We start from the raw sequence: 16,864 nt of genomic DNA, 5'->3' as shown, positions 1-16,864 counted from the left end.
GTTTTACACATCCTAAGACATACCACGTGTTCGAGAGCTCGGTAACACGGCTGCTCCAAGCCCTCAAGTGCACACTTGAAGCTCGGTTGCTTTGGCTCACTGTATCTGTGCTCGACAACCCCAGTGACTCCAGTGCACTGGCTCTTCCAACTGGGATGTCTCTGTGGAAAGCAGTCCCCTCTCTTGGGACTCAGCACAAGCCCACAGCGGCTGTGAGTGAAGGGCAGGAGAGGACGCACACTGAGCAGTTTTAGCCCACTGCCACCTCTTACCACTGTTTTCCCAAACCTTTCCCATCGAATTACTCCCAGAGGAAGGAGGTCACTGCTCACCATGAAACAGCCTCAGGGAATTGATGCTGAGAACTCCTGGTCTGCCAAGAAGCACAGGTTCAAATAACATCCCTCTCCTGAACTGTGTGACAGAGTCAACCCATCCGGTGGAGGACAGTGACCATACCTGTCATCAGGAACAATACATTTATCAGTGCAGTGCTAAGAAAACGCATGGTGCTGACCTGACCTGACTTACACAGCACTGAACAGGCAGGTGCAATCCTGACCCCGTGTCCAGTGCTGTGGGTCTGCAGGGGAGAGCCTGCAGCAAGGGAGGACTGGGTGGAAATGGTGCAACACTGGAAGGCCCCGCTGAGGAGGGAGGTCCCAGCAGAGGGAACTCTGCCATCCCACTGATGGCAGCAAGGTTTGACACTGGGGATAAACTGCTGCAGCTGTATGTGCTCACAAATGTCCCTTTCAAGCCCTAGTCAAAAGTAGTTGGGCAAGAAAATATTTTATTGAGAAACCTCAGTCACAAACAGCATTGAAAACAAACACACAAGTTTCTGCTGAACTGTCACCTCCGTCAGAGCTGGATACAGTACCAATTGACCTTTTATTTCGCCTGTACTTTCTACTGCTCTCAGGCTGAATTCTTCCTCTTTGCCTCTGTGCTTTCCTGTGAATTCCTTCCTCCATGCCTTCATGCACGGGACAAAATAAAAACCAGCAGAGCAGGAAACTCCAAATAGAGTGGAAACAATTTAAGCCTACACAGGGGTTTCTATTAAAACCCCAGCTGAATAATTTAGTAGCTTGGCGCTAGCTCTGTAAAGAGGAGTGTGTAAAAAGGAGACCACCACCAACCAGCAAGTTCAATCCAGTGCCTAAAAACATCCTACCTAATGAGAGACAGTGGCCTGGAGGGGCAGCCAGTGGGAAACCTTCCAAAAGCCAGCACGCCTCATTAAATGCAGCAGCACAGGGACCTGGGCAGAAACCTCCTCTGGTTTTGAAGTTCTCCTCCACTGGCAGGTTCTCCACATGGCCTCACAGCACTGTGCAAGAAGCAAAGCTCGCACCTAACCAAGCTTTCAAGCAAAAAACACCCAAGGCCCCCCACTTTCTCTCCATTCCAATAATTTCCATCTGCTGACTTTTCCATCTGCTGACCTTGTGTATGAGTAACATCCACTTACTGGCAGGGAACGAGAGGAGAAGCTGATGTTGACCTGCAATAGGAAGAAGAAATGCAGAGGGGCCTTCCAAGCTCTTTGCTACCTTTGGACACGTTCACAACGGCCATAAAAAAAACTGCCTCACAAGAAAGAGAAAGGGTGGAAGTGAGTGTTTCCTATGGTTTCCTTACACCTACCATCCAAGTTTGCCTGCTGAGGGAGGCCACAGCAGCTACACAGCCAGAGACACAACAGGGAGGACTGAAGTCGAGCAATTGTGAGGAAAGGTCAATTTTTACTCAGTCTGAACCTGGTCTTTTTAACTTTTAAAAAAAAGGCAACTAATTAATTCCTGTAGATAAATGCCAATGTCTCTCTGCTGCTTTCCTTGAAGCAGGCCTAAGTACACACTTACATCCTTCCTGCCTCCTCCCCCTCCAAGTGAGCTCCTCCAGAGCCAGACCTTGTGCTTTTACCTCTCCTGGCATGCAGTCCCATTCCTCTGGCACTCGGACGGGGCCTTCAGACTCTGAGAATCAGCCCCATTTACCCACCACAGAGACTAAAACTGGCCTGCAGGAATCCATAATGAGCAGGGAACACGCATAAGAATCCACTTCATTCCTATCTATTTAATTTCATACAGTAGCAATAAAAAGCATCTGGAGAAGGGGAGCTGAGGTAGAGTCTGCTCCCTTGCCTACAGCCAAGGCAGTCCAAGACACCCTCGAGGGTCAATGAGTGAACATGCCTTCTCTGAACAGCTTCCATCAACTCCCACGTCCCTGACACAAAGCCCTGCCACATTCTCATCTGGAAAACATTCAAGTCTCAGCCTTCTTGCCCATCCCAGTCTGTAAAGCTCTCTGGGAAGCCCAGCAAGACACCCCAGCGCCAGTAGTTCTTCACTGTCCTACAACCATCTGAGTGTTTATTTGAGCCATTGTTTCTGCTCTGGTTGTTTCAAGCTTCCTACAGCGCCAGGCCACCAGAGCTGCAGACAACTCCCCATCACCCTGAATCCATCAGATATGACAGATGTGAAGCAGCATTGTCACCAGCCCCCTGACAACCTCACCATCACCAATCTGTCCTTCAAACATCACCACTCAGGAAGCTATGACCATCCCCAGCTTAGTGGTACAGAAGAGTTTCTCGAGAGTTAAAAGACTGGACTTGAAGCCTGTTCAGAAGCAACAGAACAAAGCAGAGGGCAGAGCCCAGCATGTGAGGTCAGAGTCCTAATGATCATCAAAGCAAGTGTTTCTGTCCCATGTGGAGTTGAGAAAAAAAGATGTGTTCTCAATGAAGGAGTGAGAGCTCCTAATGCATATGTTATTTCTTTCCAAAAATCATTTCTCCTGTCAAAGCAGCAAACCTGAGGCTGGACATGCCCAGAGTAGAAGACAGGATCTTTCTCCCCTTCCTACATCAAAAAGGATGGAGGAGTTTCTTCAGTTTTTCTTTCAGAAGCACAGGATTATTGCTTCCTAGGAGGCCGGGGATGGTCAACCCAGAGTGCCACGACCTTCCTAGAGAGTGTCCTGCAAGGAACCGCTCTTCCAGGAGTGGTCTCTGGCTTCCCTGGGCAGCAAGTGATTTCACCAAGTGTAGTGATTTCTCAGCTACAAGTGATTTCAGCTCTTGTGATTCAGCTCGTTGTGAAATCACCCAAGGCGAACTCGGGAACAGAGAGACAGGAGCCTCGTATAGCAGTTCCACAGAGGTGGCTTTTATTGTCCAGCAGCCCCTGTGAAGGGGAGGCCAGGGACAAGAACTCCCTGTTGAGGGGCAGAAACGGGGGGCTTTTATGGGAAAGGCAGGGGTTGGGGTAGAAACCAGCTAGCCAACTGGGTACAGGCTATTACCATAGAGAAACAAGACATGCCAGGGGTGGTTCACTTTCTCACCATGACCGGGAGGCAGGTTGCTTATCTCTGGGGAAAGTCTTTTTGCCCTCAGGCCTCTCTGCTCCAAGGGAGTGCAGAGGGCTCTCATGCGAAGGGCTCACAGCCCTCCACACAGGACCATAAAAATGGACAAGCCTAACGCTCACCCTCCAGGCATGACACACTTTTTTTGTACAGCCAGTGACATTCAGAATTTGTGTCTGTTTCTGTTTCAAAGCTCATGCCTCCTCTGTGGATTATCATCAGGCAGGACACTAATTTATGCCTCAGCTTCGCATTAAAACATGAAATGACATCTACTGGGCTTTTTTTTTGTCAAATGAAAACAGATTAATAATTACTTCTAACAACAGTGCAAGATGGATATTTCCTCACTTAAAAGGGCCCCAGCACAGCCCCTCCTACTACACCATTCACATTGTCAACCCTAAGAGTCTCCTCTGCATTACACAGGCCCATTTGTAACACCACACTGATAAAACACAAAAAAACCTGAGGATACTGTCAGACATCTTGCACACCATAAATTCTTGCATTCATTTAAAAATTCTTCTTGGCCCACACTGCCAAGCAGAATAAAGACATTAATTTAGCCCACAAAAAGACTGAGGTCAGCACTGGCCACTGCCCAACTCTTTTCAAGAGACCACACTGAAAACAAACCTGTGACTATATATACATATATATATATGCACACACACACACACATATATATACACTTCTTCCCTGGCATGGTTTTATAACACCCCTGTCATGGGCACGTGAGTGTCCTGAGCTCTTGGAAAGAGATGTCACATCTTGTCAGTTCAATGACTGAGAGGCTGAAAACTGCAGCTAGACACATTTTCCCCAGTTGCAGAACATGCAAATGCAATCAGAAGTTCATTAAACTTGGAATCAAGTTTCTAGAGAGGCACTGCTGACATTCATAACAAAACAAATACATCTCATAAGCGGATGTTTGGACATTCCCAGCTTTTCCAGTCCCTCCTAAAATGCCAGTAAGGCAAGAAGATGTTTTTGCTTCCCCCCACATTTAGTAACAGTCTTCAAGAGCTCAGCCAGACATGCATTTGTCCTGTGTCCTTCTGTCCCAACAATTTCCTCACAGCTCCCATCCCCTATGGCTGCCCCTCCAAAATACAAAGCTATTAAGGTGCAATCCTTGTTCCAGAAAGTTCTTTTGCTACAGCAGCATTCCGAGCACAAGCAGCCTTTCCTTCACATTGTCAGGTGCTTGACTGGGGTTAAATGAACATCTTCCTGCAGCTGCACACAAACCACATCAGAAAGTGGCAGGCAGAAACATGACTGCATGGAGTATTAGTCACGATGTGCTGGTGTGAAAATACTTCTCAATCAACACACTTAAAACTGAAGACAGCTCCTCTTTCTGTACTGCCTGAAAACAAATGTGCTCAATGAATGGCTTTTTTTCCTCTTCCCCTCTCTCTTTGATAATGTCACGCAAAGTCAGCACAATAGATCGTGATGACTTCCTGATGATAGGAACATCCTCTGTTCCTCCCACTCGGCACACACTGGTAAGTGATAAACTGAGTGGGCAGCTTCTGTGCCAGGGTACCAAACAGAGATGCCCAGCCAAGGATCCCACACCCTTCTCTTCAGCTTCAGCCATGAGTACAGCTCTCATGGAGCTGTATCGTTCCTCTGCCCCACTGCCAGGTAAACAACTATAGTTTGTGTTCAGGTTTTCCTTATCACATCTAAGACCAAATCCCATGACAAAATATTCCTTTTGTTCCCTCTGTGATCTGTTGTTGCTGTAAAAAATTGCTAAGGGTTATTCTGTCTAAGCATTGCACAGATCATAGTTGAGTTAGAGAATGAAGAGTAACCATTTTAACTGACTCTGGAACTGAGTTATAGCAATATTAATAGGTACATCAAGGCCCTTACTCCTAAAGACCTAAATTCAACCCATGCTTAGTCCCTTAGTACTATAGTAGATACATTATAACAGCTATCAACATAAGATAAGCTGCTGCACCTGTAGGATCAAGATTTAATTATTTTGGGAGGCCTTGGGACACACAAAAGCATTCAGAATTCCAAAGAATAACAAGGTTTATTCTTGAAATAAGCTTTTCCACCTTTATGTCAGTGTTTCCCTGCCTATTGTGTTATTGAACAGGATGTGTTTGTCACTCCAAGAGCGTGGCCTCCTCAGCCCACACCTCCCTCCCAGCTCCAGCTGGAGCCCCAGAGCCACCAGCACCCCTCTGCCAGCTGGCAGGCCCCCAAGATTAAGTAATGGCTGCTATCACTGACTGGTGCTAAAACAAGAGTCCCAAAGCTATGACTGAAACAATACCTACCTCTTGCCCAGACCTAATGAACCCACAGACTTCCAGGAGTTTAAAAAACCAGCAGGGCCCCACTTCAAAGAGGCAGGAGAAGATGGGCAGCAAAACCTGACAGCCAGGGGAATACCTGGTGCTGCAGGTGCTACAGCCAGCTCTCCAGTTTGGACACATCTCCTATCACAGTCTCATTCTACTGCTCTGTCTTTTCTTATATTTCCCTCAACACCACAGATATCCATCATCTTTGTCTTTCAAAACACTACACTATTCACAAAAGCAAGTGAAACTCAGGGCACTGCAAAGCAGCAGTCACAACCTCCTCCTTCAAATGAGCTGAATAATCACAAGCTTACTTCTGCACCTAAGTCCTCAAAACAGAGTCTTCCCAGCCTCTCTCTTTTTCAGTGGTTTGGTCTTCTGGCCCATGAGCTGGCCTGACCACCAGTCTGACAGTCACAAATCAGCAGGATCACACGATGAAAAGCACCATCTCTCCCCCTGCACGTGATCCTGAGTTCTAACTCAGTGTTTGCTGTGGCTGTACCAGACTTAAATGCCTAAGATTCTTGAAACAGCAGAAAGGAAAAAAAAAAATCTGATTTCACCAGTAAGCTTTCTAAACTGTCACCAAGAAAAGATCATAGTAATTTCTAGCTCATTGTCTTTGATTAATAAGAACACTTTTTTAGAGTTTTCATTTGCTGTTTTTGTAGAACAATCTACATCCATCTAAGAAGTCACCCCTAAAATTTATCACGGTTAAAAATGTTAAGTTATATCCTGAGCATCAGAAATGCTTCCATACCTATTCTAAACAACCAAGTTTAAGAAAAATAAATACAAATACTCCACCCAAACAAGATTATTGCACCTGTGTGTGCAATGTTCTCAGAAAACCTCTCTTTTGTGGAATATAATTCCACAGGAATTAATAACACATTCCTGATCTGTCTTCAATTAGCTGTTCCTGGAAAAGAAAAAATATGTATCTGTTACAGATCTATTGCCTAAATGATAGCTTGCACAACTCTTATTTCAGGCTACCTAATAATTCTTCTAGAAAACACAACCTTCAATTTCCTCGTTTCTTGATTTTATACTGCTGACACATTGCTTGCCCACAACACTCCTATCTCCAGCCAGAGCTTGAATGTTACAGGACAACAGCACTTAAAAATGCTGTTTACCCCTAGGGGGTTATTTTATAATAAATTTCAGTTTTGTACTTGCAACATGTCAGAATGACTAGCTTTAAGTAAGTTGTTTTTCCCATCACAAATAAGCTTTGATTTGAAAAGAGATACACACTATCATTAATGAGATGTTTCTCAGAAAACATCACCATTCTCATTTCAGAGTGAAAATAGTCATCATCATTACATTTGCAAGCCATCTGCTATTTATTCTCAGCTTCACACATGGGAACTGATAGCTGCAGGTCTTCTTTTCCACATGTCCTACAGAAGTCTTTCAAAAGGGAATGGTATTGCTGTGTTTAGTCAGGGTTAGACACACTAGAAGAAAATTATATTTAAGTAGAAAATGCTCTTAAATCTGTTCTCACAGAATGCAAAGGAGCTGAGTTTTAACTATTGCTGACTGTGTGTGAAGTTCTAAAAGGATTATCTAAGACTCCCTCTTTTTCTCTGGGGAACTGCAGACAAAGCTGGGTTCACGCACCCTGACACACTCCCACTGCCCATCCAACACATCTGGGTGCATCAGACCTCCTCCACGTGCTCTGCACATGCCTTGGACACATGCAAGCAGGCTGAAGTGTTAGATGTGCATGGACATGAGCCCAGCAGTCAGGAACTGGGGATTTCTGCACACCTGAGAGCTCTGATGAAGCTTGTGCTCTTTTCCTGCGAGCCACATTTCTCATATGAAAAATCAACTTCCCTTCACCAGAGAAACTCAAAGGCATGTCAGTTCCAACAAAGGCAGTCAGTGATAACCTGAAAAACTCCTGAAATATCTATTTGTAGCTTTACATCAGTGCTTCCATGTTTGATAAGCACATGAAATGAGCCAAGTACACTCCAGTGATGTTAAGGGGAGGATCTACTCCTTCATTCCCAGAAGAGAGACTTTCAAGGCTGACTCCACCATACGTCCACAGTGCTGAAACTCAGATGTCCCAGCAATTTTCTGGAGGTCACAACATCTGGATAGTAAATCTCTGGCTTCAGGAAAGCCTCAAGGAAATCTTGAGCACTGTAGATCGTTTACAGACCAAGCTCTTTTGAGGCTATAGACCATTGTTGAAAAGACGGTAACAAGAGTACAAACCATCAGAGATCAATGACTCACACAAAAGTTCAGTGTGTCAGTAATGCCACCTCTGATCCACTCTGAGCATTCATTTTTACTGTATTCAGCTGCAGTGGCCTCAAGATTCACAGAAAGCTGAGTATTTCTTTCTTCTTTTTTATGTCTACCAACGCATCTCTAGAATGAATTGATCAAATGCAAGAAGGCATTTGAAAATTTGTACTACCATCTAGCAGAACTTGTAATTGAAAATAAGTAGCTCATCTTCAGTTTCTGTGTAGCCTTAGGTCAGGTGTAAGGAAGAATTAAATTCTATGGACTGGAGTAAGCAAAAGAAAAAGAAAGCTACGACCCAAGAATCCTTTCTGACTTAAACAAATTCTTTACCATATACTGCTGTTATATTGATTTTTTTTACAACTACTACCTGAGCCTCTTTTTCAGCTGGAACTCATCTGATTTGGGATTTTGTCTTTTAGACAATTTGCAGCAGCAAGTTCCAGCAGCCACTCTTTCAAATGCATCACTTGCTGTTTCAGTAAGTTAAAAAGTCTTATTTTTTATCCAGTTCACTACAGTTTTGGCACAGTTTATACACGTGATTACAGGGAATTCTACTATACTACAATTCAGCATTTTATCCAGGCTTCTAGAGGCAGATGACGCATCCAGTCAGGAGCAATGCCCACATGAATGAATGAATTAATAGTAAATCATATGTTTCATACCTCCAGAGCAGCACTGCAATAATGGCTAATAAATGTTCTCATGTAGAAGCATTCATGCCCCAATGGCACAGAAACATTTAGGAAACCCTACCCTTCATAAAAAGCAAGATGGGCAGATTACTGGCACTAAGGCTTCACAATGCTTTCAACATGAACTCATCTCTGCAGATCACATCTGATTGTTATCAAAGTGCTAATTATGGGGCTGCTAACACAAGGTCCACCCTGTTCCCTCAAGTCTACCAACTACCATCTTTAAGTCATCAGTGCAACTCCAAATATTTGCAAGTAAGGCTGGCTAACCTGTCTAAAACAAATATTGAACTGCTGAAAAGCTTCTAGCTTCCTGGCACCTCCACACCCCACCCCAATTCTCACTTAAGGGCAGAGTTGACACCTTGAAAATTTCAATTCAACACTGGAACAGGAGGTAATAGTTAAGAATGAAAGCTTGTCAATTGACTTTTCCTATACCAACACAATCCTTCAGGGAGGGAGAAGACCATTTTTAATCTACATTAATGCCAAACTTATTTAGAAAGAGAAATCGTATCATTTTCTACCATCATTTGACTAAGCCAAACAAGTGAAGCTTTTCCAGTTTCCTCCCCAAGGTTCTCCACCCCCCACATATCCTTACAGCCCTTGTCTTGTGTTATGAACTCTCCTTCCTTGAGCATTATGAGAGCTGCACACAGTGTATCAGATGAGATCCCTCAGCTTTGTGCAAGACAATCAGCATACTCTCATTTCTCCTGGAAGTACAAGCTGTGATACACCCCAGACTGATAATTGCTTTCTTCCTATCTCAAATCCATTTCATGCCCAAATCCAACATTAATTCTGCTAACTCTGTAATGAAATCTAGCACTTCTTATTCCTGAAGTTCTTATCTGAAGTTCCACAATGTTGGGGCAGGGGGTTGTTGGAGGTTTTTTCCAATGGGAAAACAAGGCTAGAATAAGAAATCCAATTTCCTAGTCTAAGCAAGCTGTGAGAAGGAACTGAATTATATTCTTTCTGCTACCTGATGATCATAAGCTCTGTGCACTAACTCCAGTGAAAGTGTTACTAAAAGGCTTTGCATGCCAGACTTGGGATCTTCAGTGACAGTTTCTTAAGCACCTAAGTTCTATAACAACACAGACCTTTCTGACTGCTAGATGCTTGTTTAAACCTAATTTTCTTCCTTGGAAATTCAGTTGTGGGAAGGATGCCAGTTTGGATCTTTCCTCAAAAGGCCATAAAGCAGAAGAGAAGGGAACATGCTAGAACTGATTGCACACATACATTCTAGGAGCAAGGGACTGGTTTTTTTATGACACCAGACGAAGCAGTGCATGTCAGCAAAACAGATTTCAGACTGTCACCAGTGCAAACAATCTTTCCTCTTCCTTCAAAACTGCTGGATCCCTTCATAAAGTTCATGTACAACAGAGCACTGGCCATCTGCCTCAGGCATACAGTGCAAGACATTAATTCTCTATATTAAGGTAACAATTGTGAAGCCTTTTCAAGAGCATTTTCACATTTTGGTACTGGCTGGTTAAGACACCACCCCACCACTTAGGTATTCAAGCTACTTGCACATCAGAGTGAAGAAAAATGAGCAAGATCAACTAAAGGACGTGAAGCTTAATATGTTTCCAGCTTAATAATCCTGTGCATTTATTTCTGCATGATGGTGCCTGTTGAGATTCCAGTCTTTATAAACAACACTTCATTGCTGATGAGAGGAGAAATAAAGAGCTGGATAGATTGTCCTAGTCCTCATCCATCAACTTCCAAGATGCCAAGGACTAAATTTTAGGTATTGATTTCTTACAGAACACAACGCTCCCTAGTTTTTTTCTAAAAGGCAGTGTGGCATTACATCCCTTGAAAACACAAGTGGCATTTCAACCGAGGTTCTTTCCCTTTTCAGAAATATCACAAGGAATTCTCAGGCTACTTTCCCTGGATTTGGGGAATTGGTAATTTAAGTCTGTGAACCAAAAGACTCAATTTTGCTTGCAAGTTAACACAGCCTCATCTAGAAGATCTTTATATGTTGTGTCAAAACTAAATACATCTCCATTTTCACTTTTACCAGGCTTCTTTTAACAGGGTTACTTTTGACTCCCTAAGCATTCCCCTTTAATGGGCTGAAAGGTAACTTCATGGGCTGATCCATATGGCCTTAAAGCAAAGGCCTGAAGCTGAAGATGCATTTTGGACTCAGTAAGGCCATTTATCTTTTTCTGGCCTAATTCAGTTTAGTCAGAAGATGCATCACTCAGAGCATGTCTGCTGAAAACAGATTTCACAAACAGTCTTGGAAACTCAGGTCTGAAACCACCTACAGGGAAACCATAACTAAGAGGAATGGCAATAAACACCTCACTCAGCAGAGTCCTGAAGCAAAAAAAACCAAAGACCAGGCAAAAAACACCTCCCCGAAACTTCCCCTTTATTTGAGTCCATTCCCTGAAGGGACACTACTCAGCTGTGACTGGAGCATGCGATGAATCCCAGGCACTTCAGATCTTTCTGCCCATGGAGGGGTGGAATTAGGAGAAGTGCCTGTGGTGCTTCACACAGTAGAAGCTCTGTGTGCTTACAGCAGAAGTGCACCTTGAGTCTCACCACAGCTTTGCCTGACATAGTCCCCAGCCAGGCAACATCCTTCCAAAGTTTCTGGCCCAGATCTCATTCATTCCTGCTCATGGAACAGCTTCCTGCACTTAGGACAGCTTTTCCCTTTATCACCACCTTAAGGGACCTTGCCCTTAAATTTCCAGCAGGGAACATCAGACTTCCACAAGCTCTCCCTACCACAGCCAGCCCTCCCACCCCTAAGGAGAGGGGTTTAAAGCCATGGGCCCTGCCCACAGCAAACCCATCATTCCCTTAGGGTGAACAAAACCATGTCCATGACTTCTGCACACCACATTTCCCAGCAGGTTTTGCCACAAATGATGGGGTGTCCCTGATAAAAAACCACTTTATGTCACAGAAACAATGTAATTGCAAATAAAGGTCAAAAGGCCACACAGCATTCACAAAAAGATAAACTGAAATCCCTAAATCCCCAAATTGTTGGGCACATGCAGTGACAAGAATAGCTGAATCACAATCTATGAGTATTAAATGCATGAGATAAGCTCCAACATGCTTGTATATAATGCTGGTGTATAAAAGTGGTTTTCTTGTCAAATGCATTAGATTTTCTGCTTATAGGAAATAATGACTGAACTTCAGCTCATACTTTTAAAAAGCTGAAATATATTGGGAGATGTGATACTGTGCTTGTGTGGCTGCAAAAGTTATTTATTTGCCAAATATTAAGGGATGTATTTCTGGATAATTTAACTTAATACTAGAGAAGCCTATCACATTTACTTTTTTGCAGCAAGCTGATGAAGAAAAAAAAAAACCCAAAAAAAAGGAAACCAAGCCAAGTCAAATACATGTTCAGGCTGTTCTGGAGTATTTGTTCAAAATAATGAGCTATTCCCATAGAAGAATTCATAGGTATGAAACAACCCATACACTGCAATTTGCTGCATGGCAAACCAGTTACTGATATTAATGCCTGCCTGGACAAAATTTATTTAACTGTTGTGAATATAGAAGTAATATTTATTATATTTGAAAATGTGGGGGGTTTCCCCCAACTCCCCTGCATAGATGTGTGCCAGCTTGGACTGAGACATTTAAAATTTCATCTAGTATTGTAAAAACTGCTCTGTTTTCAAAATGATGGGCAGTCTGGGATTCCTATAGCAATAAAAGCTACAAATAACACTGCATTAACATTTGTTTTCAAGGCAAAGCACCAGAGCCCTCCCAGTAATCCATTTTCAAATACATTTTAAGCACAGTGTATCTAGGAACTGGTTTGCCTTCAAGAGTACATCGGATACTCAAAACCACAACCCCCATGACAATGCTGCAAGTCTAATAAGAAATGCTGAAGATCTTTTCACTCAAAGTGTCTTTGAAAGGAGCTTAGAGGGCTTTCAGTTTCCCTTTTGCTTTCACATAAAAAAGACAGGCCTCAATTTTCACGTGTGACTAGTAATTTTTGGATGCTTACCTTCAGATATTTTGTAAGATGTGATTTTTGAGAAGCTTCGCACCTTGTGCACAAATAATTGTTTTTTAAGGCGCTGAAACCAGACTGTTTTGAAGACACACCAAATCATGAGCCCTTTCTGAAAAAGTAGCACTGTTCCCCAGCTTTTACCTATTCTACTTGTTTCCCATTCCCTGGTATTCACCATCCCTTATCACATGACTCCTGAAATTCTCTCCCTGGCACCCAAAACAGATGACTTTCACTGGTAAGGACTTAATGTAAAGTAGTCCTCTCTCCACGTAATTTGCTGCTTTTCCTCCAGCCATACCTTTAGAGCTGGTCAACACTTGCCTTCAAGCTAATCTTGTCAGAAACCCTCTGTTCTGCAGATCACAAAACTGGGGCAGACACTCCTCGTGAAGAGAACACGTGGCTCTATCAAACCCACAGCAGGTGGAGTTCCTCAAAACTTCAGAGTTACCATGCAAATCTATAATATTTTCCCTAAAAAGATGCAAGCACATCCTCCTTTTTTTTCTTGACAGTGAAAACAAAACCTCTTGTCATAAAAAAAAATCACTCCCTTCCAAAACCAAAACTCATTCTGGTATGAAGAACTGCTGAAAAAAGGTACCTGAGTCAACCACCTTCATTCATATCTTCAATTCTTTCCCCTTCAAGGAATACATTGCATAAACGTATTTCTGCTTGAGAGAGAACAGTCACAGCCACCGGGAAGTTGCACAGGTTCTGCATTTAGGAGCAGATATGGATCCAGCCAACACTGCAAAGCAATTCTGGCTAAACTGGGAAATGGGATGGAGAGCAAAGCAAGACTATACTGCTCCCTGAAGGTAGGGAACGTCAGCTGGGTGTGCTCAGATCTGCAGTCACTACTGGCACGCAAGTAGGGCTTTTTCCCTTAGCTTATTCTCTCTCCTATGAAGAACCATTGTAATTCAATGTGTGCTGATTTACAAACCACCCCAGTCAATTCTGAGTTATTGAGGACCAATTAATTTACAGCAGTACTTCTGAGTTTTGACAGAATCCAGGAAACTTCTTTCCTGGCAACACAGACAATGGACAAAAGATATTTGCCCTGGGACATTTTGTCAAGGAAAGACTAAAAAAAAATCCTGGCTGCAGGCAGTGTGAGTATAGCATATTATACAGCAGGACTATTACTCGCTGAGTACAGTTAGTGAGAGTCTGAGAAGTGAACACACCTCAGACAAATGGTGGGAAATCAGACTGAAGCTCACTAACATTTTGTAGAAAGTTAAAAAACATTAGTCACTTGACAAGTCTGTTATCAGAAGAAAAACACTTCAGTATTTACAGTGTTAAAGAAAGGGAAAAGGAAAGGCTACCAAAATGAGGATAAAAGAATTTACTGTCTCAGCTCGTGCACACATTCTGCTTTTCACAATACACTTGATTTTCTCTTTCATTTTTATGCTTTACTAAGGGTCAAAGCTTTGTGTACATGGCAAAACTAAATCATTGCTGACAAATGGGTGAAGCCAAAGGCGATTTCCTTTGTCTACACTTGTAAGGAGAGACATCCCCTGCTCTGGTTCAGCTGCACCCTGTGTTGTCAACAACTGTCAGCAGTGGTTGGATTTAGTGCATCAAGGAAAGCCCAAACAATTTGGAAAGAATGATTCAAGCTGAGTGGGTCCCACCCAGCTCCTCCAGAACACACATGCAGAACAGCCAAAGAAAGAAAAACATTTAAAAATTATTAGGAAAATGAACAGTAAAAACCCACCAGATCTGGCAGAGGGACTGAAAGCATCTGAGGTTACTTAAAAGTTGTAACCAAAAAAAACCAAAAAAACCACCCCAAAACAAACAAAACAAACAAACCACAGCTGATTTGTCAGTTCCCTGACTTAGAGAATTCCCCATCTCTCCATCACTTTGTCAGTGGAGTCTTTTATAAAGAAGCTAGTGAGAATAACAGTATCATCATTTAATTTATTTAGATGAAAGATAATCACAAGCCTTACGAACTGGAAGAAGACCACCGTAACTAATTTGAAAGGGACTCTGCCACTTGCCGTGTAGAAGACAAACCCAATCAATTAAAACAAAACACCAATTAATGAAGATTGTACTGGTGGTGTCTACCATGACTTTAAATCATGTCACTCTTCTCTCTCACACTTTAACAGCCAAAAGAATTACAATCTGCTTGGATTAATGCAGTACACTGTCATTAGGCTGGCAATTAAATCCCTTTTCTGAGATTGTGTGATCTGAGTCACCAACATCTGCAAATATCTTTACATCTTGTGTAATAGCTGGCCTTAGATCTTGAGACACCAAAGTAAAAAGGCCTTTTTAATGCTTCCCACATTATTCTGGACTTACAACTCCACGATGACAGCAGCTTCTCAAAACAGCCCATGAATCAAATTTATTACCCAGTTTGTCATGTGGGATTTTCTTAACGCTAAACCAATAGAGCAACAACAAATCAAGGTCAGTGTTTATACTGCATGCATAAAAATTAACCACATGCTCAAAAACATTTTTTTGACACTGAAAAGGTATTTGGTCTCAAGGATTTTTGACATATGCAGCATTCACCAGCTCTTCTGCACATCTGGCAGTATCTGAGAAAACACCTCAAGCAATATTTCCCTCTCATGCCAGTCTGTCTTGACTTAAAACAAAAAAATAAATCTGGCAGCCATTCTACTGCTTCCAACATCAGTAGTCACATGTGAGAAAGACAATCCCATTGCAGGATGCTCATCCCAGGAACTAATTCAATACCAAATAGTATAATTCAATATTTAAACAGATCAGTGGTTTCCAAATGATGGTTTAGTGGTAAAAGCAGCAGCACAGGAGACCTTTTTGCCATAGAGGTCAGAAATGAGATGGCATGTTACGGGCTTTGAAAACAAGTCTAGCTCTACAAATCCACTACCTTCTCCAGCCATAGAAGATGTTAAGATAACTGTTTCCTTCCTTAAATTTGAGCCTAACCATGGGGCATAATAAAATGTATGCTATACAGGCGTAAACAAGGAATGCTACCTTAAAAGCTTCAGTAATCTTTTACTTCCCCAAGAGCTGCTTGCAGCACTTGCCATTCCAGAGGAGCAGCCGCTGCTTACAGCCAGGCCTCCTGAGGCACAGCCAGCAAACAAACAACGTGACAGTAGCCACAGTGAGAACCCAGGGACACTTGCAGGGCACACCCACAGGGCTCCTCTGTCCTACAGAGGCTGCTCTGCAGGCGGCTGCAAGGGACCCAGGGCCACGCCGAGCCAGCCCCCACGTTCCCGGTACGCGGCCCCGGCCCTTCCCCGCCCCACACCTCCTTGATGCGCTTCACCAGCGCGTTCTGGTCGAAGGCCACGGCCTCTGCACACTGGTGGAGGTGGTCCTGGTAGCGCAGGCACAGCTGCAGCACCTGCTGCGGGTCCAGCTTCTCCAGCTTGGCATTGGTCGGAGACGTCTGCCCACTGAGGAGTCCTACAGAGCAAAGGAAGGCCCAGAGTGAGTCTGACCGTTCATACAACTAGTTTAGCTGCAATCCAAGAGATAGCAGAACAAACCCAGCAGACAAGATTTATGAGGGGTGATGAAAAGCTAATTCAGAATCATTCAAGGATGTTTCAAATTTATAGCAGTGCATAGAACAGTTTGCCATAAAGCTTGGCCCTCCCTGACAAAACCTAAACAGACTCTAAATGCAGGTCCGTAAAGCACATCTCCCAGGTTTTCAGCCATATGCAAGTCCCGTTTTTTCTCCTCCACAAGCAATCCTAAACTGTGAAGAATGAGCCCTCTCCTCATCTATGTATGCCAAAAGGAGTTGAGATCTGCATTCCCAGAAGGGCACTGGACTCATACTATTTTCACCAGACTCACAGTGCCAAGACCAGAGCTCTAAAAATTCATTGGTCCCCCAAAATAAACCTGAGTAAACAAATAGCCCACCTTAAGTTAAATTATTAGGGGTGACATGTCTGCATTTTGCCTACCTTGCCTTTTTTAAAGCTTCAGAACTCTTTTACCTTCTAAGGCTTTTCTTTACACTCTCAAAGACTAGCAATATACCTCTTTTTGTTTCTTTAATATGAAAT

The 16,864-nt window shown here is 43.2% G+C and overlaps 1 protein-coding gene across 4 annotated transcripts in view; it reads right to left on the bottom strand.

The window, feature by feature from the left end:
* BORCS5 (BLOC-1 related complex subunit 5) overlaps positions 1-16,864 on the bottom strand; it is a 65,893-nt gene that overhangs the window by 4,536 nt on the left and 44,493 nt on the right. For 2 of the 4 annotated variants that reach the window (XM_048302765.1, XM_048302767.1), the window contains one exon: positions 16,093-16,250. The exons of 1 other annotated variant lie outside the window; for it this stretch is intronic. In XM_048302765.1, the coding sequence (XP_048158722.1) occupies positions 16,093-16,250 (158 nt within the window). Of the gene's footprint in view, positions 1-332; positions 460-16,092; positions 16,251-16,864 lie in introns of all 4 variants that reach the window. One more of the 4 variants, XM_048302764.1, reaches the window with a different exon arrangement.

This window comes from Corvus hawaiiensis, chromosome 4 (assembly GCF_020740725.1).
Source record: "Corvus hawaiiensis isolate bCorHaw1 chromosome 4, bCorHaw1.pri.cur, whole genome shotgun sequence".
NCBI lineage: Eukaryota > Metazoa > Chordata > Aves > Passeriformes > Corvidae > Corvus > Corvus hawaiiensis.
The sequence above is the reverse complement of the archived record's forward strand: the minus strand, read 5'-3'. Positions and strand labels throughout refer to the sequence as shown.